General features: G+C 34.1%; 2 protein-coding genes across 3 annotated transcripts in view; one reads left to right on the top strand and one right to left on the bottom strand.

The window, feature by feature from the left end:
- Positions 1-2,721, bottom strand: part of LOC144979935 (phosphatidylserine lipase ABHD16A-like) — a 24,750-nt gene extending 22,029 nt beyond the window's left edge. Inside the window, exon 1 of the mRNA XM_078927256.1 lies at positions 2,585-2,721. Coding sequence (XP_078783382.1) covers positions 2,585-2,656 — 72 coding nt within the window. The 5' untranslated portion in view covers positions 2,657-2,721. The remainder of the gene's footprint in view (positions 1-2,584) is intronic.
- Positions 2,722-2,772: 51 nt separating this feature from the next.
- Positions 2,773-22,574, top strand: part of LOC144979934 (superkiller complex protein 2-like) — a 34,030-nt gene continuing 14,228 nt past the window's right edge. The window contains exons 1-18 of one of the 2 annotated variants that reach the window (XM_078927254.1): positions 2,773-3,087; positions 6,025-6,275; positions 7,625-7,731; positions 8,928-9,045; positions 10,249-10,375; positions 11,725-11,832; positions 12,251-12,351; positions 13,124-13,273; positions 13,773-13,832; positions 14,119-14,250; positions 14,774-14,919; positions 15,505-15,651; positions 16,753-16,944; positions 18,323-18,469; positions 18,803-18,896; positions 20,396-20,608; positions 21,048-21,158; positions 21,929-22,159. In XM_078927254.1, coding sequence (XP_078783380.1) covers positions 6,132-6,275; positions 7,625-7,731; positions 8,928-9,045; positions 10,249-10,375; positions 11,725-11,832; positions 12,251-12,351; positions 13,124-13,273; positions 13,773-13,832; positions 14,119-14,250; positions 14,774-14,919; positions 15,505-15,651; positions 16,753-16,944; positions 18,323-18,469; positions 18,803-18,896; positions 20,396-20,608; positions 21,048-21,158; positions 21,929-22,159 — 2,328 coding nt within the window. In that variant the 5' untranslated portion in view covers positions 2,773-3,087; positions 6,025-6,131. Of the gene's footprint in view, positions 3,088-6,024; positions 6,276-7,624; positions 7,732-8,927; positions 9,046-10,248; positions 10,376-11,724; positions 11,833-12,250; positions 12,352-13,123; positions 13,274-13,772; positions 13,833-14,118; positions 14,251-14,773; positions 14,920-15,504; positions 15,652-16,752; positions 16,945-18,322; positions 18,470-18,802; positions 18,897-20,395; positions 20,609-21,047; positions 21,159-21,928; positions 22,160-22,574 lie in introns of those variants that run through there. The other variant, XM_078927255.1, reaches the window with a different exon arrangement.

The raw sequence follows: 22,574 nt of genomic DNA, 5'->3' as shown, positions 1-22,574 counted from the left end.
AAAAGGTTAAAATTTCACGAAGTACGCACCGTGAACACCGCTGTAACAATCCTTTGATCTACGTCATCAGGCAACCCGTTGTTTCTTTCATCTTTTCCCATTCCCCCTTACTATCCCCCCCCCCCCCCCCCCATTCCCCCGCCCATCTCTCTCTCTCTCTCTCTCTCTCTCTCTCTATCTCTCTCTCTCTCTCTCTCTCTCTCTCTCTCTCTCTCTCTCTCTCTCTCTCTCTCTCTCTTTCTTATCATAGTGTTATCCCTTCCCCTTCCCATCTCAATGTAAAATGAAAACGTTCTGCTGTTTGCAGATACATGTATGATTGTTTTGTTTTTTCTCTCTCACTAGGCTAGGATTAAAAACCAAGACATCAGGTAATTGGTGTCTAATGCCAAAGTATAGATTCTCTCTTTGGCCAATTTAGTCACGTATGTGGCAGCCCAGCTATTTATTATGTTCTGCCTATAACACACAATAAGTGGGATTTTGGGGGTGGGTACGAAAGAAATCAAGGTCATAAGTAACCGTGCACAAGAGCTGTATAGGGAATTGGTTTCTGGGGGTCTTGCAAATACCAAATATTTTATGGAAAGCTCTTTCGAACTCCAAGACGTCTGGTTTGTTTTGCTATCTTGGAACAAACGAAACAGATGTCTTGATGTGTGACCTAGTTGTCTGATTTTGTGACCTGGATGTAAGGTTTTGTGACCTAGATGTATCCTTTTGTGTGTGCAAGCCATGCGGGTAAGTACAGCGATAGCTTGCCAGTTGAGGAAAAGAAAAAAAAAGAAGCAGCGTATCCGCATTTGAAAAACAAAACAAAAAAAATGAAAAAACAAAACAACTTAACCTTTTAAAGGCGAATATCAATCTTACTTGGACCAAAAATAAAATCTTACCGTTTTCATCAAAAGACAAAAAAACAAATTACAATTTAAAAACTCGAGCTTTTATATAGGGCAATATCCACCCAACGTGCTCAAAGCGCTTTTTATCAATATTCTTACTGCTCTTATGGTGGAAACGTTTATTTTTTCTGCGTTGAAAAATAATATAAATGACGACTATTATTTGAAAACAAAAAAATCAATGTCACTGGCAAAGGGTTAATTGCAGTACTCCTGCATCCCGTGAGACTCCTACGGCACTTGCTAATCATAAAAAAAGGAAATAGCAACCAACAATACTAAGTTGAAAAAAAAAGAAGAAAAAAAGGGGGGGGGGGGGGGGGGGGGGGGGGGGGAGCAAATCCAGTAGCAATGCAACCTTTAGCGGCGAAATTCGATCTTTGACCTAACACCAAATCCTCTTTCATCAAAAGACAAGTAACGGCAAAACGATTATAGACAATTGAAGTCCGAGTTGCGATAGTCTGACTGCTCTCTTGGTGGAAAAGCTGTATTCTCCGTTAACAATAATAAAAATAAAAGCAAACTATTATCTGAAAGCAAAAAATTTGCTTCCCTGTTAAGGGGTTAAGAACATCTGCCAGCATCGTTGACATGCTCTACGTCACCAAGGTCACAAGCGACACACGTCTCCCTTTCGTCTTCATCATGCAACCCCCCCCCCCCCCCCCCCTCTCCACTCTCACGGTGGTGGTGGCGGCGGATAAAAAAGGCCTTTTTTTCTTTTATTCAATCAACTTGACTGCTGGTGGACCCTAGGCCTCTCTACAAGTCCAAGAAATAATACTCACTTTTTCTCTGCTCCAACGAAAATATCTACCCCCTACCGGTCTAATTATTTGTAGCAGACGACAAATTTCTCAAAACGGTCACGTGACACTGTAAAAACAACACAGGAAGTCCATGAAAGCTTATTTACGGCATTTCCTTTGAACCGTGTAAACAACAAAATTTCGTTTTCATTCGACTCAACGGGTCAGATTGGCCGGTATTTTTTAACGTATTAAAGTTCTGAAAAATCAAAATGTTTCTTAGAAAGCTGAAAGATGCTAGTTTTTGAAACAGAGGTAGGTTTTTTAAAAAAATCTTTATATTTTACGTGAATGCATGCTCAAGGTGAGTTGGACGTGCAACGGAGGTTGGTAGGCCAAAGGCCCACCTCTCTAGACCTACAACGAAAAAAAATATCATCTCCCAAAATAACACATTCGACTGTTTCCCTCCCACCAAGGAACTCCGGCAAGGATCAGGACAAAACTAAGTAATCTCATTCCAAGACAATGACAGGAAACAATTGGAAAACGGGTTGGGGGGATAGAAGACACAGCATGTACCTCCCTGCCCAATATGGGCATGGGAGGTCAGGATCCCCACCCAGTTATCCCGAGCCCAGAGGTTAACTCAGTATATTAGAAACTTTCAATTTAAGACAAAATCACACTTTTCTTCATTCTGAATGACTTTACAGAAATGTCTTCATTGAAAGCCATTGTAAAAAATTAAAGAGTAAGAAGAGGCAACCGATCGTGCACTGGTCCTCTGGTTTTTGTCATGTCTCGACTCTAGCAGACGTCACCAGAAGAATCAAGATTCGGGGAACAGACATAAACACCAAATGGTAACAAGGATCATAGGTTCTACTGAAACGAATATGTTAATATGTGCTGTAATATTTGTACCTGTCGACCTTCTCTTGCATATACTCTATACAATCTTGGACCGGCAAAGGTCCAAAATAATTTGGTTGCCATTTTCACTCTTTCTGGAGAAGTAGGCTAGAGAAGAGTGAAGAGAATGGCGAATTGTCAAAATTACGTTTGGGGTTGTTTCTCTTTCTAGAGCTCTTATTGTCCAGATTAGCACAAACGGTCTAATCCCACGACTCTTCATTTCGACGTCTGCGGATGAAAATTCTAAGAAACCTGCTACTGCTAGATAATGTTAATTGTGCAAAATACACTTGAATTTATTTGAATCAAATAGCTTTTGTGAACCAGGAGAAAGGCATTTCAAGGCGGCACGTCACTTGATAGATCCAATGGTTTAATTACTAAATAGGTCTAGACCCTAGTGGGTTGAATTGTTTTCATTTGTTCTAATCTCTATCGGCCTAACAATTCGCCGTTGTGACGAATCCAAAAGTTTCAAGTTCTAAAAGTTGAAATTGAAACTTGTTGTAAGAGTAAGTTTTTAAAAATTCTCTTAAAAAGCACGTTCATATATCGAAGCGGCCTAAATGAGTGTTTTGTTGGTTTTTTTTTTTTTCTTTAGACTTGTTGATGTGTATGGCTTGGTGTTCCAATATCCAAGGCCAGTTCGAAAGTGAAAGTAGGGTGTTAACTTTAACAAAAATTCAATTTTAATTTTAATCATCTATCTAGATAAATGTAACTCATGCACTCGAAACCAATGTCATATGAAAGAGTAGCAACACTGTTTACAAAACAATTTGAATTTTATTTCTATCTTGATTAGAAATGTAGACCCATCTATGGTCAAAGTCTGAAATTTCAGACTGATTTTTACCCCAAAATTAAAATTAATTCTACCGTACTTCCATACTTTCCATACATGAAAATGATTTATATGAAAATAAAGCTTATTTTCTGACCTTTAAAATGATATCTAACACTTGGCCATTTATTTTTTAATTGAAACAAAATTACTGAAAACAATAAGTGGGCCATATTGACTGCAAGACTCAAAATTTCCCGATCGCCGCGAGATGCTGGTTTTGAGGCAGCAGTGAGATCACAGATTCTCTCTGTAAAGTTGACAAAAAATTTCAGTAGAAAAATATAAATAACTCTGGAACCGTAGGTCGTAGAGAAACAAATAAGGTATCAAATTTTATGTTTTTTCAAGTCCCATCCCCCTGACTGGGTCAAATCAAGATATTTTGAGTTTGAAAATTTTATCAAAGTGCCTACATAATTTATCCGCAATATCTCACTGAAACTGAAACAATTGCAAATCGCTTTGACTTTAATCATAAAGAATAAAGAAGGGTTTGAGGCAGAATTTAAATGAAAAGATATAAACATGTGGCATAATGACATAATAAGTTTATTTTTATCCCTGGCAATTTAATTGCATAAATAAAATGGCAAGATGAAAAAGTTCAAATAAATTGAAAAGGATTTACTTTCACACAACGCAGTTTGAGTTTGTCTATTTTAATTGGAAGGAAAGTTCTGGCTTTTAAAATTTCTGCTAAAGCACGTTGAGTTTATAACTATTACATCATTCAGACTGAAAATTAATATAATTTTATCCCTCCCCCCCCCCTCTCTCTCTCTCTCTCATTGTGTGAGTTGTCAAGGTTTATAACTAATAGTAATAGATGGAACTTCTTACCATAATTATTCAGACTGTTAGAATGTGAATAAAACTTAAAACAAATATACTATACAAATGGGAAAGAAACTTGATGAATTGATGGCAAAATGGAATAAAAATATAGCAATTGGAATTTTTAAAATATCGATATTATTATTATTTTTTGAAATGAGCTTTATATAGCGCAATATCCCCTAAATGTGCTCAAGCGCTTTACAAGGGGCCCTGGTCAACAGCAACATTTAACATGTAGGACGGAACATGCCTGTTAGGAGATATTACAATTTTTCGGACAAAGACAACGCTGTTAACGGCCAGATACTCATTGTACACCTGAGTATGATGAGAGAAAATGAGTAAAGAGCCTTTTCCAAGGACTCAACTATCTGTCGAGCGCGAGGCTCGAACCCAGGACCTTCCGATCCGAAAGCGAGTATCATACCACAAGACCATATAGCCGCACATACTATTTATCAGATTTTGCGAAGAAAAGAAATCTAAACTTTTTCCATAAAAACTATAAAATGCCCTTTGAAAAAAAGTTGGAAAGTATGTATTTAAAGTAAAAATATACTGAAAACATTATGGACTAAATTTAAGATTATAAATATGTAAATTAAAAGATATCTAAATGAATATCCCATGTCGTTTGGCAGGCGTGATGAGATGATAATGAAAACATGGCATTTCAGCGCAGAGTTAAAAAGTGTCTGCCCATAGATATAGAGCCCTGAAATTTGGCATGAATGCAGTTTAGATATTCTAACAACAAACTTTTTTTTTTTAAACATGCTGGAAATAAAATGAAAATAAATGCATTTGAAAATTACCAAATTTTAGCTTCATATAACTCCTGTTTTTAAGTGTTTTACGACATTTGACTGAAAACAACATTTTGTTCACGAAAATAGAGAATCCACAGAGCTGTAAGCTCACAAATTTTACCTTCAACATAAAAGAAGTGTTTTTTTTCAGAGACTTGTGTATCAACAATGCAAATGCAACCTTGGCCCAAGTTTGAAAGTGAAAGTTGAAATTAAAAAAAGATTTCAGTACAAATAGGGAGTGGTGGTCGTTTTTCCTGTTTGTAGTTGTATGACAAATAGGCACTTCAATAAAATTAATATTTATACTTAATAATATATGGTATATTTATATATAGATATGGCAAGAAAGGATAGATAATATAAAAATTAATTCTGTGTAGATATACCTTTTTATCAACAATGAAAGATGATAAAGTGATTTTAAAAAGAAAATGACAGGTGTTGAATGACTACAGATCACAGTTCTGAATAAAGCGTGATGCCGAGTGGAAGTAATGGCCCGGATGTCTCTTGAGCTTTGTGCTTCTCTGGGATATTTTTACATGTTTTTACAATGGATGAGAAGCATCACCACTTATCTTTGTGACGTTATGATGGCCACATCTTGCGAACACAGAGTTGAAGCAGTCAATGACATTGGGGACTTGGGGCGCTGATTTAATAATTCTATCATTGTTGTACTTGTTGCTTGCAAAAAAAAAAAAAAAAAAGAGAAGAGGAAAAAAAATAATATTAACAAAATTACATTAAATAACTCAACTTCTTGATTACCAAGTGAATCACCTTTGGCTGCTTTATTGAAATAAATACATTTAATAATATTTTTACAACTTTTTTATGATTATTTTTTTTTCTACTCAGATTGCCGTTTTCTTTATGAAGGCTACATTTTAAAAAATTAAAAAATAAGAACACTTTCACCATTTTTATGTCTTTTTGTTTTACTCTCTCAGATTCAGATTATCTCAATACTTGTATGTTTTACCCTCATTGGCTTCTTCTGGTGAAATTATTAATTTATTGGACATGATTTGAAACTCCAAACTACTGACTGATCATAATGGATTCATCAACTGCTAAGAATGAGATTGCCAATTTGAAATTTGATCTAGTGCAGAAAGGATCAGAGGGCAACTTTGATATTTTGCCTGTTGATATAGATGAAAAAGATGAAGGACCTTCAAGCACTTTTCCTTTGGTTACGGTAAATCTTTGTGTTATAATATCACTGTGTATTGTGGTAAGTCTTCATATCTGACATACTTGACTTTAATTCTAGGTCCTGTTGTTTGAAAACAAATTTAAATAGTCTAATTACATGGCAAAAGCCGGTCCACATTAAAAAATTTCCTTCCAACGGGGTCACTGCAGCATTTCACCCAATCTCATTCCCTTTGTATATGAAGAGAGTTCTATAGCAACGGAGATATGGGACACCCAAGTCCTATTAGAGATAGATGTAAAATGTGTAGGTTCCTCCTGTTGTAGAACATCATTGTCTTTGTTTACACAGATAGTGTAAACATAGCTTAAAAAGCTGCATGTCATCTTATGATTTATATTATGGTTACTTAATGATATGAATATTTTAAAGTGCTTTGAATGCATTCCAGAAATAAACAATAAATACATGTCACAGGAATGTCATTTATATTCACTTTAACACAATGCACTGTAATTATTATTTATTTATTGTATCAGTAATTAGGCTTTGAAGTGGACCCAGCGATCCTTAAATATGTTGGACATTACCTTTGAGATAAAAATATCAAAAATGGAGAAACAGATAAAAGCATTGAAGAAAATTAGACAAGACACACAGTAATACATCTGTTCTTATTATTGACATATGTAAGCTCAGTCATATATGTATATTAAGGCAAAAATTCCCCATTAAGGGCTTTTTTATATTCATTAATAAATATCTTTAGCATTTTTAATTTGAAATTTCAGACGGTTCCATGTTTTGGCAGTAAAAAAAAAAAATCATTGCATTTTATGTTATCAAGACCGTGAACTATAATTTATGTAATTAAATTAACTCACCTCTCTTTCTTCTATATTTTATTGTTGAAAGGGCCAGACATTTTAATATTTTTTCATATATCATGAAGAGTCTGTACTAATTTTGTCGCACATCGTTGTATTCTTAGTCAAAGTGATATACGAGAAGCTGTGGAATGTGAAAAGTAATTAACAGTAATGAATATAACAGCTTCGAAAAAGGACAAAATACTTTTGTAATTAACATCATATCCAACATTTTGTTTGTAGTAAGAAAATTGTTGTTTTGTTGCTGCTGCTGTTTCTTCTTCTCTCTTCTTCTTTTTTTTTCTTCTTCTTCTTCTTCTTCTTCTTCTTCTTCTTCTTCTTCTTCTTCTTCTTCTTCTTCTTCTTCTTCTTCTTCTTTTTCTTCTTCTTCTTATCATCTATTTTCTGTTATAGTGGTTTCTTTTTAATTTTTTTTTTCTATTTTAAATATAATCTTCATCCTTATCACTATTATTTTTCAAATATATTTTGTTGACCGTCAAGTCATTTTTGTGCTTTCAGCTTCCCGCCGGCATCCCACCAGTCCTACTATCTTTGGAATCAGAGGTGGAGAATCTACTTACATCTCCAGAATGCCTTCCCATGCACCATTTTTCTAATTGCCAAAGGTATTTTGCTGTTCATAAAGGCGATGTAGAAATAGTCTCTGAATGTTTTTTTTTAGGTAAAAAATTAAGAGAATGATTAGTGTTAAGGGATCCAGGTTGCATTCATGTGACAATCAGATTGTGTCCCCTTCCCTCTTCCCCCCCCCCCCCCCCCTACTTATTCTATCCCTTCTATTTTTTACCCAGTAGTGAATGTACAGACAGGAAGTCCTTTATGTAGACAAGAATATCATCCAAACATCATATTTCTATTGATTATTGTTACATGTTTGTTTCATGTTACACAATTAACTGCTTTCTTAGGGGCACCTTTTATTTATCCTCTGAATATTTTTCATTGCAGTCCAATTTCCTTGGAATTTTAAATAATGTTTAACTAAGGCAATGCACAAGTTTTTGAATTTTGCACTGTCTATTTATAAATCGACAATTACTGTTATGCCACCAAAAATAGTCATTTTTTCAAACTCTAAAAAGGTATTCCCATTATTCTGTTTGCATCTCAGTGTTAACTATTTGTCATTATTTAACATCAGAGGCTGATAAAAGTTTTATTTTTCCGTAGCTTTTCAAAATAGCTTAACATGGTCGTTTTTTTTTTTGTGATGAATGGTATAAGAATGAACTTTTCTCACAGCTTGACATATGGTTTTAGGGTCCCTGTTATAACAGAATAGGTTTTCAATCAGCATTGCAAAATGTCCCAACATTCCCAGATGGAATATAGATAATCCATTGAGCAAATATACAATGTCACAGACATCACTCATTTTGTACAAATCATTGAAATATGAGGCTAAACCCCAGGGAGTCATGACACAAGAAAAAACAAATAAAACCTGCCTGAAGTTCAGTTTGTTCCCGGGTTGCTCAGACTTCGCCATTACTCCCACCCCTGCCTCTATATTTATCATATTAAAAAGAATTTGTATCTTTTAATTTGTCTAGGATCCCGCCAATGGCTCTACGAGTCTTAGGGCGCAGTTGGAAACATCTCAGTTATTCATAGCAATTCATTATGAACTCATTTTATCAGAAATTGTTTCTATATAGTGTGGGGAACACACTACTCGTTTAGTTTTATTGTTATACTATTACAAACATGCTAATCAATTTATCTTATTGTTCTATCACTATGAATATAGTATTGAATTAATTTTACCATCACAAAGATAAGCTATGATTTACATTCACAGATTCATTCCTCGTGAGCCCCAGTATGACAGACTTTTACATGCAGAGTTGTGTCCCTTACTTACCACAATACAGGCAGAGAGAGATCCGCGAAATGGAAAACTACTACGGTTCAATGAGGTAAATCCTGTATGCAAATGTCCTTTCAAATATATGATTAATTTCTCCTGTTTTCGATTGCAAATCTCTGTAGAGACAAGACAATTATGAATATAAAAGTAAACATACTAGTAAAAGAGAACAACTATGTGCATCTATAAAGTACATTTTCACCACCCAGACTTGTATGGAAAATTGGTAGAACTACGAATATTTGACCCCAACTCCTGAAGAACATATACATTTTTTTATTCAATATGACATATTGTAAGGAAAATTTGCTTATGTAGGCTTTTATTTAATTCCATCAGGTAATAATTGATGATGATCTCGTTATAGAGCTAGAAAGCGAATTCTTCTACCTCCCAGCCCCCTTCACCCTTAAAAACTACAAATTGTTTCATTTCCTGTAAGCAGATCTGAACTACTCACACCATACTGTACAAGTTGCATTTAGGGCATCCTTTTTTCATATTAGGATTTTTTTTTTTTACGATAATCTTTTACTGTCTATTGCCAGATACTCAATCACATTTGAGTTTGGCTATTTGTCTAGTAGTCTGACTCTCACCTTCAGACTGGAGGGTAAAGGTTCAAGAATGCTCCAGGTGGCGCATAGTTGAGACCTTGGAAAGACTCTTCGCTCACAGTCTGTCACTGTACTCATGTGTAAAAATGAGTACCTTGCCGTTAACAGTGTGGTCTCTGTTGGAAAAAAATTGTAATATTGCCTAACAATGTCATGTCTCGTCCTACATTGTAAGTGTTGCTGTTGGCTTGGGACCCCTTGTAAAGCACTTTGAGCATGTTTAGTGGATATTGTGTTATATAAATGCTCTAGTTTTGTTTTGTTTTTTTTCAATACTGTTTGCGTTTGTTACAAGATGTAGGACTGCATCACATAGTCACAGACAAACGATGTATACTTTAATTATCTCATATGCACCTGAATGGGCAATCAAACAAGTTTATTTATTTTCACTTAAGTTGAACTTAAGTTACTAAGAAATATTTTTTGGAATTGACTGTCTAAAGCAATTTTTCTTAACAACCCCCCCCCCCCCCCCAAAAAAAAAACAAAAAAAAACTGTGTTAGGCAGTAAAAGCTCATATTTGCATTCCTTGTTTCTTTCGTTTGCACATAAATATATACTGATTTTGAATGTTTAATTAAGAAAACTGTGAATACAGATGAATTCATAGGACAACGGTATGCCTTTTCAGGAACTGATACCAGACTCTTCAGATACACCCAGGAATTCCCTGTCAATGAGACGAGCCCCTGATATATCTAGTGCCAGATGTCAACAGGATTTACGTGGATCTAGTGGTAACCTCCCTTTCTGGCCAGGTATATGAACTACCTTTTTATCTTTAAATTGCTTAGATTGATTATAAATGTTTATGTCATGTCAGAGAATAATAATAATAATCATAATAATTTTTATTGTCCAAATAGGCAATTATTGTTAGGTTTCAGCTCTTGTAATAGGGGGGAAAAAAGTAATTAAAATAGTAGTTATAATGATGATAATAATACTGATAGTAATGAGGATAATAATTCTAAGTTTCAAATTTATAATTTTAAATTCACACTTCTGACTTCTGGTGCTTCAGCTGCATATCAGGCTGACACAGTCTGCTGCCATCTTCGACATAAGGGCTTTCATATCACGCTCCTGTCTCCCTATTTGTTGCCTTTGGGGTCCATCTGAGGCCAACCCTTGGTATAGCATCATGGTTCATCCGCAGGATGTGGCCTGGTTCTACACAGGTTCTGGCCTTGTTCTCTTCATCAACTCGCTATTTGAGATGATTTTTGGCCAGAATATCCTTAGTGTCTTCCTCAAAACTAGTTTCTTTTTCAGTTACTTTGTAAAGGAACGGGAACTGTTATGAGCTTAATCATTGAATGGGAATTATAGTGGACTCCATTTTCAAAACAATTTTTTTTTGATACGAGTATATAATGAGCAGTCACTCTCATTTGATGTGGTAAAAGGCATTTGCTTATCCTTCGTATTTCTGTACAATTTGCTTTCATTCAACTCCCAAAATTTGGCATTTCACGTTTGTTAAGATTTAATATTGGTGCAAAATGGACATAGTTTGATTCTCTGTTATTCCTTCTGCAGTTTTTTACTACTGTCAGATAGTTCTTGGTAAGGAGCTATGTTTGCACAACTCTGTACTGTATAATGGTGTTGTCAATATACTGGGGTGATAGCTTATGATTGGACAGTTGTGGTTTGAATTTCTGTTTGATTTTTTTTTTTTCCTGAAGATTGAAAAGTTTCAAAAGTTGTGTCTCTCCTGCAGACAGATAGAATTTTTTTTTCTTATGTACCACTTTTTGTAATAATAATATCATTAATTCTCATGGATTTATCCAAAAATATGTAAATAGATGAATTCAAAATGTGAAAAAAAAATATTGAGAGTAGAAAGAATAAAAGACCACCAAAAAAAAAAAAAAAAAAAATGAAATAAAAAAATTAAACTAATAAATCTATCAACTGTTTTGCAAATTTAGGCAAGAGAAAATATGTCTAAGAAAATGGCAAACTGACTTGGTGCACTAAAAGTAGTAAGTGAGTCAAACTTTGAACCTCATTTAATGACTCGCTTGTACCATTAATTTATATTTGTATTTTTAATGTTTTTTTTAGAAATTATAAATCTAATATTCAAATATCTCAGGTGGTATGGAAAACGAGAAAGTCGAAGACTTGGATCTCAATGATTTACTGACAGAGACTGCACAAACCACTGAAGAGAAGGATCAATTAAACCTACAGTTGCACAATGGTTTGTTGTACATTTGTGTATGAATATAAACCTTAAGGTTATAATAAAGTCTTGGACCATTATTGATCATGTTGAGGTGCAGCAGTCGAACCAGAAAACCACCTAACAGGCTTGACTTGTAATGTTGTCTCTTATATAAGTTATATATGTATGTTACTTAGTGTTACCTACACAAGCTACTGTTTTTGTTTTGTTAGTTTGATTATTAAATGTTTTTAATGATAATGGTTCAGTGTAAACAAAATTGTATTTCCATTTAAGGGAGGAGGGATGTAGTGAATCACTACGAGTCATTGTTTATGCATTTCTGGTTGAACCCATCAAGGAAATAAAATGAATACATCGTAGCCACCATCTTCCTTTTCCTTATTTTCAACATGTAATAATGAAAACGTCATACATATCTGCCCAACTTCAGAAAATAACTACTTAACAACTCCTCCTGGATTTGAAACAGGGATGAAATTCTCGACAAAGGACATTAATCTCACATTAGGAAAAGACAGTCAGAGTGCAAAGGTTGGATGATTTCTTAAGTAATTTTCTGGTTATTGGGTGAATAATGTCAATTTATGAACTCCATCCTAAAGCAAGGGTGAATCTTTTCCATTCTTCTTCTTCTTCTTCTTCTTCTTCTTCTTCTTCTTCTTCTTCTTCTTCTTCTTCTTCTTCTTCTTCTTCTTCTTCTTCTTCTTCTTCTTCTTCTTCTTCTTCTTCTTCTTCTTCTTCTTAATCTTTTCCATTCTTCTTCTTCTTCTTCTTCTTCTTCTTCTTCTTCTTCTTCTTCTTCTTCTTCTTCTTCTTCTTCTTCTTCTTCTTCTTCTTCTTCTTCTTCTTCTTCTTCTTCTTCTTCTTCTTCTTCTTCTTCTTCTTCTTCTTATTATTATTATTATTATTATTATTATTATTATTATCGTCATCATTGTTATTATTACTTATTTTTCATTTTTTAAAGATATCAACTACTTGATTACTTATTTCTTTTGGCTGGAAAGTGTATAACATGTCTATAAACATTTTGAAAGATGTGATTGATTTGAAGATTGATATGCAAAACAAGCCAATTTACTAATTTATTGTCGTGCGTATTTGCTAAAAATTCCATTATAACAACTTTTAACCATGAAGAAATTACATTTCAAAACGGGGGGGGGGGGGGGGGGGGGGGTGTGTTGTTTTATCATCCTTGAAGAATCAAGATCACGTGAAAAAGTGGAAGATGTAAGTAATGAGTCACTGCTAATGAAGATGAATTTAATTTAGTTTTATTCTCACTGGTCCTCTTTGCAAGGCTAATGAATTGGACACACAAACTGGGTCATCATCAGGACATGTGGTCAGTCTTGCTGATATCATGGCTGGAGTAGATGATTTGGATTTTGGTGACAGTGATGATGATGAGGAGGAAGGGAAGCAACAAGAAACACCATTGACAGATGAGGTGAATCTCTCTCTCTCTCTCTTTGTATAACTAAAGTTAATTTTGTAATTTTAAAATGCTCAATGTATGTCTTAATGCTGCCTTTATTTCCTAGCAGGCTATAAGTCACCAGATTATTATTTTCTACAGTGTAAGTAGCCTGTTTTACTTTCACTCTTATGATATCATCACTGCTTATAGTCAGGGATATATTCAAATCTGAGTTGAATGAGGTACTTTGTGTATAATACCTTGCCCAAGGACACCATGATGAGGCTAGATTTGCAATAATTATTACTGATGAAGACCATGTTGAACATTGCATCCATGGTCAATATATAACACACTAATTCTCTCTTCCTCTGACTATTTGTTAAATTTTCTTCTGTAAACATTTTTGAAAACACCAATTTAAAGAGGAGGTCTTTAATTTGTAGCATGTTTTGCTCGTGAAACAGTGGTCTTGGATGAATTAAAAGTTAATAATATATTTTTCTTTTTAATCAAATTTTCTTTCCAGTCTGACGCAGTTGATGTAAGCAATATGGAAGGACCAGCCAATCTAGAAAACCTAGTGCAGGTATGTCTCATTTATTTATTTATAATTGTTTTTCATTCTTTTTTATCTTGAAGCATAGTGATTTGTGATTTTTCCGGGAAAAAAGTTCTGCAATATGGGAACACTGTACTCATGATTCATGACACTAAAGTCCAGAATTATATATTCTATTGTATCTCTCTCTCTCTCTCTCTCTCTCTCTCTCTCTCTCTCTCTCTCTCTCTCTCTCTCTCTCTCTCTCTCTCTCTCTCTCTCTCTCTCTCTCTCTCTCTCTCTCTCAATAATGCAACTCTGCAATTCTGTACAGGTGCCAGAAAGGGAGGAAACAGAAATAAAAAAGCCAGTCCTGCTACCCAAAAAGTATGAATGGTCTGTTAATCTGGATACCAATGAACCTGTCCACGACTTTTACAAAAGGATTCCGGATATGGCTTACAAGGTTAGCTGCTATCTTGTTGTTGGCTTTTTTTTTTTTTTTTTTTCCTTTAAAAAAATACTTGCTACCTTATATGATTCCTTAAATGAGTACCTGTATTTAACAGAGTACAATGAAAATATATTTTTCTTTCTTTCTTTGTCATTGGCAAAATGCAGGCATTAGAATTGTTTACTTACTGTTATGAAAAATAAATATTTTGATAGAATGGGTATGGTTTTTATTTATAAATAACAGTGCCTATGAACATTTACTGTCCTGTTTTAATAATTTGCGAATGTGTGGGGATTGCTTACTCTCCTGACCATTTTATTGATTTAATGATCGGGAACCTCAACTTATTTAGTTTTGGTGTTTGTTAAAAAAAGATTCACAATTTTTGAAGAAATTGAATTGGTGTAAGTATTCATAATGATGTTAGAACTATTTATTTCTTACATCTTTCTCAATATAAATATATTTCTAAAATTAGCATCTTGAATATTTTACATTTTATTAATCTTTTATCTTCAAATTCTTATCATAGTGGCCATTTGAGCTGGACATATTTCAAAAACAAGCCATTTTGTGTCTGGAAAACCACGAGAGTGTCTTTGTAGCAGCCCACACATCAGCTGGCAAAACTGTTGTGGCTGAATACGCCATAGCTCTTTCTATGAAGCATATGACCAAGTATGTACATAATAAATATTGGCACATCTATTTTTTTATTATAATTTCTGTGCCCTGCTTCTTCAATCTGGTTTTAAGTCTCGAGGGATCAGATAACAGCAATTGAACTCATAATTAGTTTGCAGTTTAAAATAAAAACATATTCATTTTTTACCAATAAAAGAATATTGATTTTAAATCAAACTTTATGTTTTAGTCTTAAATTTCATTTTTCATTGTGTGGTATATTAGTTACAACTCCTGCACATTATGTGAGGTGGGTTGTTTCAAAGGCTATTTTTGAATCAGAGGCATAACTTCAGGTTGAGATAGTTACTCACATAAGATTAATTTAATAGTCAAGTTTTAAACCATGTGTGGTATAGTAGTCATTAAAATCAAAGTGTCAAGATTGTTATTGTGAATAAGTCTTACATATATCCATCAGTTGGTTGACCATATCATTTTTTAAGAGTTGGTATTATTTTTTGTGAAATGTACCTGTGTTTAAAAATTATTAAATTTCATAAATTAATTGACAGATTCTACATAATAATCCAATTAAAAAATGTAAAAGTACTGTTCTTTCTTTACCTTTTTTCTCAGAACAATTTACACATCCCCCATCAAAGCATTATCCAACCAGAAATACAGAGACTTCAAATTAACATTTGGCGACGTTGGGCTTGTGACAGGAGATGTGCAGCTTAATCAGACAGCTTCATGTCTCATTATGACGACAGAAATTCTCAGGTAAAGCATGTTCAAATCCATAAGACCATAAGCAGTCCATACTTCGATAAAAACACCTTAAACGGTTCGATTTGTTAGAAGAAGTTGTAGCAGCAGAAGTTGTATTTGTAGTAATTGTTATCTTTCTACATGTTCGTGCGTTGTTTGGCCATTCTCTGTTTTGAAATTGGATTGTGAGGGTGTGGTCTGTTTTGCCCTTTGTTCAGTTTTTTAGGTACGACATTCATGTATTATTTAAGCTGGGTAATAGTAAAGGCTCTATCAACCCTGCCTAGTATTAGCCATCTTGCGTAAAATTACACATTTTGGATCTCAATTACACGATTACATATTTCACTATCATTACACATTTTCATGATTGGTGCTATTTTTCTAAAATTGTAAAAGTAAATAGATTCATTAAAAAGTTAATCGTCGACATTTCCACTCATCTAAGCAGACACAAGGTTGTTTACACTGCATGCTTATTGGGAAAATAGATAATTTTGCTAATACTGACAAGACTGGGTGTGCATATATTGGCTTGTAGACCAGATTTGAGTAAATTATTAGTGATTTACTGGTCAATTTATGAACTACACATTTTTGTCTCAAATTACAGATTTTTCTGCTTTTGGTTACACGTTTTTGAAATTTGAACTAGGCAGGTCTATTCTATTAAACTATTAAAATATAAACAAAATACAGCAATGTGTAAAATGGATGATAAAGAATTAATCATCGAGCTGATTGTATCTTGAGTTAATCTTATTTTCTGCAGTGAAAGTTGCTTATCTTTTTTCTGTTGGATGCGGGTCCAATACTACTTTTTAATCATTCACTGTGCTGGATAAAAATGGGGGCCTGAAACAAGTTTGCTCAGCCAAATGATGTATATAGGCTATAGATGTGTTAAGTATGATGTCTCATGCTCATGTGATAGGGAAAAGGATGATTTGAAAGAACTGGGCCTGGAGGAAGATGATGCTATGAACCGAGATGCTTGGAGATGGGGCATTCATTATGGCAACCGTGCAAAATGCTGGATAAGCTGAAAGAAGAAGTAGTCTCATGCTCATGTGAATTGAATATTGACTTAACATCCTCTATATCCCTGCCCAGGTCCATGTTGTATAATGGGTCCGATGTGATACGAGACCTTGAGTGGGTTATCTTTGATGAGGTTCACTACATCAATGACTCCGAACGAGGAGTGGTTTGGGAAGAAGTTCTCATCATGTTGCCCAGTCATGTCAATGTCATCTTACTCAGTGCAACGGTACCCAACACCATGGAGTTTGCAGATTGGGTTGGGTGAGTCTACCTTCTAGTTCGACTTTGTGGTCTTTGGAGAGAAAAAAAAAAAAAAGAGAGAGAGAGAGAGAGAGGGGGGGGGGGGGGGGGGGGGGGGGAGTGAGGTTGTGCTCAAAGACATATTATGCCAAATTAAAAAAAGTCTTGTATAACATATAAACCCGATTTGATGAATTATATTATTTGATTTAATTTTATTTCACTGATATTTGTTTCATTTTTTAAAAAAGTGATCTTGTTATTTCAGCAATTTTTGTGAACAGTTTTAGAAGAAAACGAAATTCTTATTTGTTACAGTGAATGACATAATCAGTCGGATGGTGAAAAGGTTTGAACTGAGATATTGCCAAATTAAGTTAGAAGGTCAATTTTGATAAAAATGAGTTCTTGTCATAAATGATTAAATCAACCCTTTTTGTACGTCGTCTTGAAATATCAAAGCTTATTTTCACTTCTAAATATTTTTTTACAGCCTGACAAGTTGAAAAAGTATAAAATTTGAGAAAAGTTGCTGGATATTTTTCCCATACATCTGACCATGACTTCATGAAAAATCACCCGATTTACTTCAAATAAAGATTAAAATGCTCTGGGGAGCATATTCTTTCAGAAAATGCAACAACAACAAAATACAAATCCAAAATTTTCAACTTCCGACTGATTATGTCATGCACTGACACATTTATGTTACAGGTATATATTTGTTTGTAAAGAGAGGGAAGAAAATGTAGGAGTCAGATTAATTTAACGAGTTGCTGCAGTTGTCTTGAATTATGTGAGCTAGTGATATGGCAATCACCTTGGGATTGGAAGGTTCAGGGTTCCAGTCCTGCCCTGAGTAGTGCATGGTTGACTCCTTGGAAAAGGCTCTTTACTCACACTCTCTCACCATACTCATGTGTAAAATGAGTAGATGGCCTTTAATAGCGTTGTCTGTATCAGAAAAAAATTGTAAAATTGTCTAACGAGTTTCATGTCTTGCCCTACATGTTTAGTGTTGCTATTAGCTAGTGACTCCTGGTAAAATATTTGGAGAATGGTTAGTGGATGTTTCGCAATATAAATGCTCATGTTTTTAAGGGCATAGAGCATGACCTAGTCCTGGTTGTGCAGTTTATAAGTGCTATGTATTATTATTGCATCTTATTGTATTGGAGTTTATAATATGCCATCATTCATTTTATTGATAAATATGAATTAATTTTCATATGAAGTTGATTGTGTGCTGTTTTGTCAATCTTGATATAAGATAAAAGTCCAGTCAGCTTTAACTTACATATTTTAAGGATAGGGTCAATCCTTCTTGCCCTTTCTTTATGAAGCTGTTGCATGCATGCTATAGATATTTGTATATGGTTTTTGTTTTCTTTCTGTCAAGGCGTACAAAAAAGAAAAAAATCTATGTGGTTAGCACACCGAGAAGACCCGTCCCTCTGGAACATTTTTTGTATACTGGCAACAGCATGAAGACCATTAACGAGCTATTCTTACTGATGGATGCCAAAGGAAGTTTTCTCACGACAGGGTGAGTGTTCTGCAACTGTTGTTTTTTTCAAGGGCTATCAATAATATTTGGTACAAAGTATGAAATAGTGACATTATCAAGAGATTATGAGGATGCTGATGAAAACAATAATGAGATGTTGAGAATGAGATGCTCATGATAATGAGCATGATAATATTTTTGATGGTGATGCTTTGGCGAAAATTTTTTTTAATGAAGTGAAATAGAGATCACATTAAATATAGAAGAGTGGATAGGTATTGTCATGAGTCTATTTTGATGCTAAAGTCCCAATCATAATAATTATTAGTTTTTAAAGTGGTTTTTTAATTAATTTTTTTTTTTTTTTGCCAGGTACAACAAAGCATTGGAGGCCAAAAAAGAGAGAGCTAGTAAAGCTTCACAAAGTTTTGGTGCCAAAGGTCCAAGAGCTGGAAATCCAGGCCAGGTATCCTAATAGAGCAAATTTAAAGATTGAGCAATATTATCTTATAGATTTCCTTTCGAATTAGAGGCGTTAGAGATTAAATTACTTTTTTTTACTGTGGATTAATGCAAATATTGCTTGACTAATATTAAATTGTATTTCTACAGAAGAGGTTGTCTAGCAACCATTTATACTCGGAAATTTGATTCTATATGGCCTGCTGGGGGAATAAATTAAGCATTGTAGATTGCATTGATCTGTGGAAAAACCATGAGGCTCTGCCAATAGGTTGATTTTGTAATATTTTTTCACATAAAAATATGCCAATACTGAATTGTTTGGAAACTAATGAAGAAATTTGTTACCATCAGTTTCTTTGGTATAAACGGTGAAAAACAATTAAAAACTGAGAGTCTAGCACTCACAGTATAGCTGAAATAGCTTCTTTTAGGCTCTAAAAATAAAAAGTATGAAGAAAGTTGATACTTTGTCCACACTTTTTTGACACTTTGAAACGGTATAACCTCTATACTTTTGGTGGCAGACTTTCAGTTTTTGAACTATTTTTTATTATTTAACCCCAAAAAAACTGACGGAAAAGAATTTTTAAAAATTATTTTTTTCTTGAAACAATTTTAATATTGGTGTATTATTTAATCGAATCTTACAAACTTGTCATTTTTCACAGCCTCATATATTGGGGACAAGAAAAAAATATAACTGGAAAAGTTTAGAACCTTGTAGCTGCCAGACTATAAGTAATGCAAGTTTTCTACAATCAAATCCATTTATTGAAATTTATGGAATTTTTTCAGGACAATATGGCGAAAAAATGTCAACTCTACCATTGTTTTCATAAACAAAACGCATATTTGCCATACCAAAGATGTAAGATGTAATTCTCAAATTTTGATGTCATCTGTAGAACTTCTTTTGCTATATTTCTATATGTAGCTTTTTCCTCTTGATCCAATTGATTTTCAAATGTTTTGAAAGTGATTCAATCCTATGCATTTTGAATGTATTCTTCTGCTTATGTTGAAAACATTGTACAACTATTTTGGACCATGTTGGACATCATTGTTCAAATACTGCAGTCCATTGGATTCAAGTCAGGACTCAATGGAGTCTCTATATCTTTAGAATAATATCAAATGTGATTTTTACTTTGTTTTGAACATTGTTCAACGTTGTTAGGATAAAAATAATGCAGACTATATCTCAATTGGTTATTTGATTCTCAACAAGATGGGGCAACTTTCTATACTCTGCTAAAAACAAGACACAAGTTTGTAAACTTTAGATATCGTGACTTTTAAATGAGTTTGGTAAATTTTCAAATGTTTCTACTTTGTATTGAATCAGCTTCATTGGTAAATTTTCAAATGTTTCTACTTTGTATTGAATCAGCTTCATACTTTTTTTCAGTTTTTTTTTTTTACGCACCCTATGTAAATTTATTCATTAATGATTTCCACTTTTTTCTTTCTGGTATTGAAAAACAATTTAAAAAAAAATAGGATAAGAATGTCTGGCTGTCTGTAATAGAAATGCTGAAGAAGAAGGACAAACTCCCAGCCGTGGCCTTCACATTCTCCAGGAAGAGATTGGAGGAGACTGCAACTTGTTTGTCCACTGTCGACCTCACCACAGGCTCTGAGAAGAATGAGATCCATGTCTTCTTCCAGAAATGTATTGTTCGTCTCAAAGGCACAGATAAAGACCTGCCTCAAGTAAATTCTTTACTATACCCTCTTAATTTATTGCCCTCATCTTCTCCTCCTTCCCCCCATCGTTGTCGTCTAAATCCTCCTTGTCTTCTCTCTATCTCTCTTTCTCTTCCACATCTTCCTCCTCCTCTTTCTCTTATTCCTCTGCCTCCTCCTCACCTGATCTCTCGTTTCATTTCCTAATAGTGTTCATATGACCAATTTCAAAACTTGATTGTCAGCAAAGGGTTAATAAATAACATATTAAAGAAACTATACGGTTAAGATAATCCTTTGCTTAATCAAGAAAATCTTTCATTTGTTATGGATTATTTTGTTGTTATAAGACATGATTCTGGTTTATTTATATCTATGTAAATTTAAATATCTTAAGTTTAAGCAAATATCTCTATAATTCATTTTTCTGACTTTCATATCACATCTTCTCTTTCTTCTCCACCAGGTGATGCAATTGAAGGATTTGTTAAGGAGAGGTTTAGGCATCCATCACAGTGGCGTGTTGCCCATTCTCAAGGAGATGGTAGAAATGCTGTTCCAGAGAGGATTGTTAAAGGTTACTAACAATATAAATTCCCTTTTGTAACAACTATTTTTCTGTATATATTTGTAATGTATGGACACAGAATGCATCAATTTTAAGTTATTTTCAAAATCTTTGAAAAATATTTAGATTTAGTATGTTTTTCTGGGTTGAATTATGAAATGCCACAAAGGCCAACTTCCTGCACCAAAACAATAGCTGGAATAGTATCAACTTTGTCCATTTTCTGATGACTTTGAGAAAATACTCCTGGTTTTCTTTCGGTGTCAGTCCTACAGTTTATTTCTTCATCTATTTTTATTTGACCCAGAGACAATGATGAAAGTATGATCATTTCTAAAACTCTTTGAATTAACAAATTTCATGTTCTGTTTTTTTAAATTTATTTATTTATTACTGAAATGACTTTTTGGTCAACCTCATTTACATTTACATGTCACTTTTTCCCAAGCTGAGTTTAGGCTCTGAGAACATTGCAAAGCGGATAGTGCGACTGTTGTAGTGATTTTGTAGTCGAATGAATGAGCATGTGTGATACTAAAAAAAAAACTATTGTAAAGCACCTCTGAGTACTATTTGTGGATATTGGCGCTATATCAAATAATTATTATAATTATAATGATAATAGTGGAATATTAAAGATTACATCTTGAAATAAGCATGCATTACTTTTAGTATATTTGCATAAATGAGTGAATTGAAGTTTTTAATTTCTATGACAGTGGTTGCTTTTCTTTTTCTTAATCTTCACTTAATTTCAAATTCTATATTTATCTCTCCAGATTTTGTTTGCAACAGAGACATTTGCCATGGGCGTCAACATGCCAGCACGTACTGTCTTATTTGAACATATACGCAAACACGATGGACTTAACTTTCGGAATCTTCTCGCCGGTGAATACATTCAGATGGCTGGGCGAGCTGGTCGAAGAGGACTGGACACGACTGGCACTGTCATTTTGATTTGTAAAGGAGACGTTCCTGAGATGTCAGAGTTACACAAAATGATGCTGGTAATGTTAAGATAAATTATTAAAGTGTTAAGCGGCTATGTGGTCTTGTGGTATGACACTCGCTTTCGGATCAGAAGGTCCTGGGTTTGAGACTCGCTCGGCACATAGATGAATCCTTGGAAAAGGTTCTTTACTCACATTCTCTCATCGTACTCAGGTGTAAAATGAGTACCTGGCCGTGAACACCGTTGTTTATGTCAGAAAAAATTGTAATGTTGCCTAACAGGCGTCATGTCTCGTTCTACATGTTACGTGTTGCTGTTGGTCAGGGTCCCCTGCTAAAGCGCTTTGATCATGTTTAGTGGATATTGTTCTATATAAAAGCTCAATTTAATTTAATTTAGCAACCCATTTTAAAAATACATATAATGAAAATATGTGACCCATCCCTTCAATCTGGTATTATATCAGGATG

The sequence above is a fragment of the Berghia stephanieae genome, chromosome 9, assembly GCF_034508935.2.
Source record: "Berghia stephanieae isolate SIO BIC M18660-M18661 chromosome 9, UCSD_Bste_1.3, whole genome shotgun sequence".
NCBI classification, from domain to species: Eukaryota; Metazoa; Mollusca; class Gastropoda; order Nudibranchia; family Aeolidiidae; genus Berghia; species Berghia stephanieae.
This window is presented reverse-complemented; position numbering and strand designations above follow the sequence as displayed.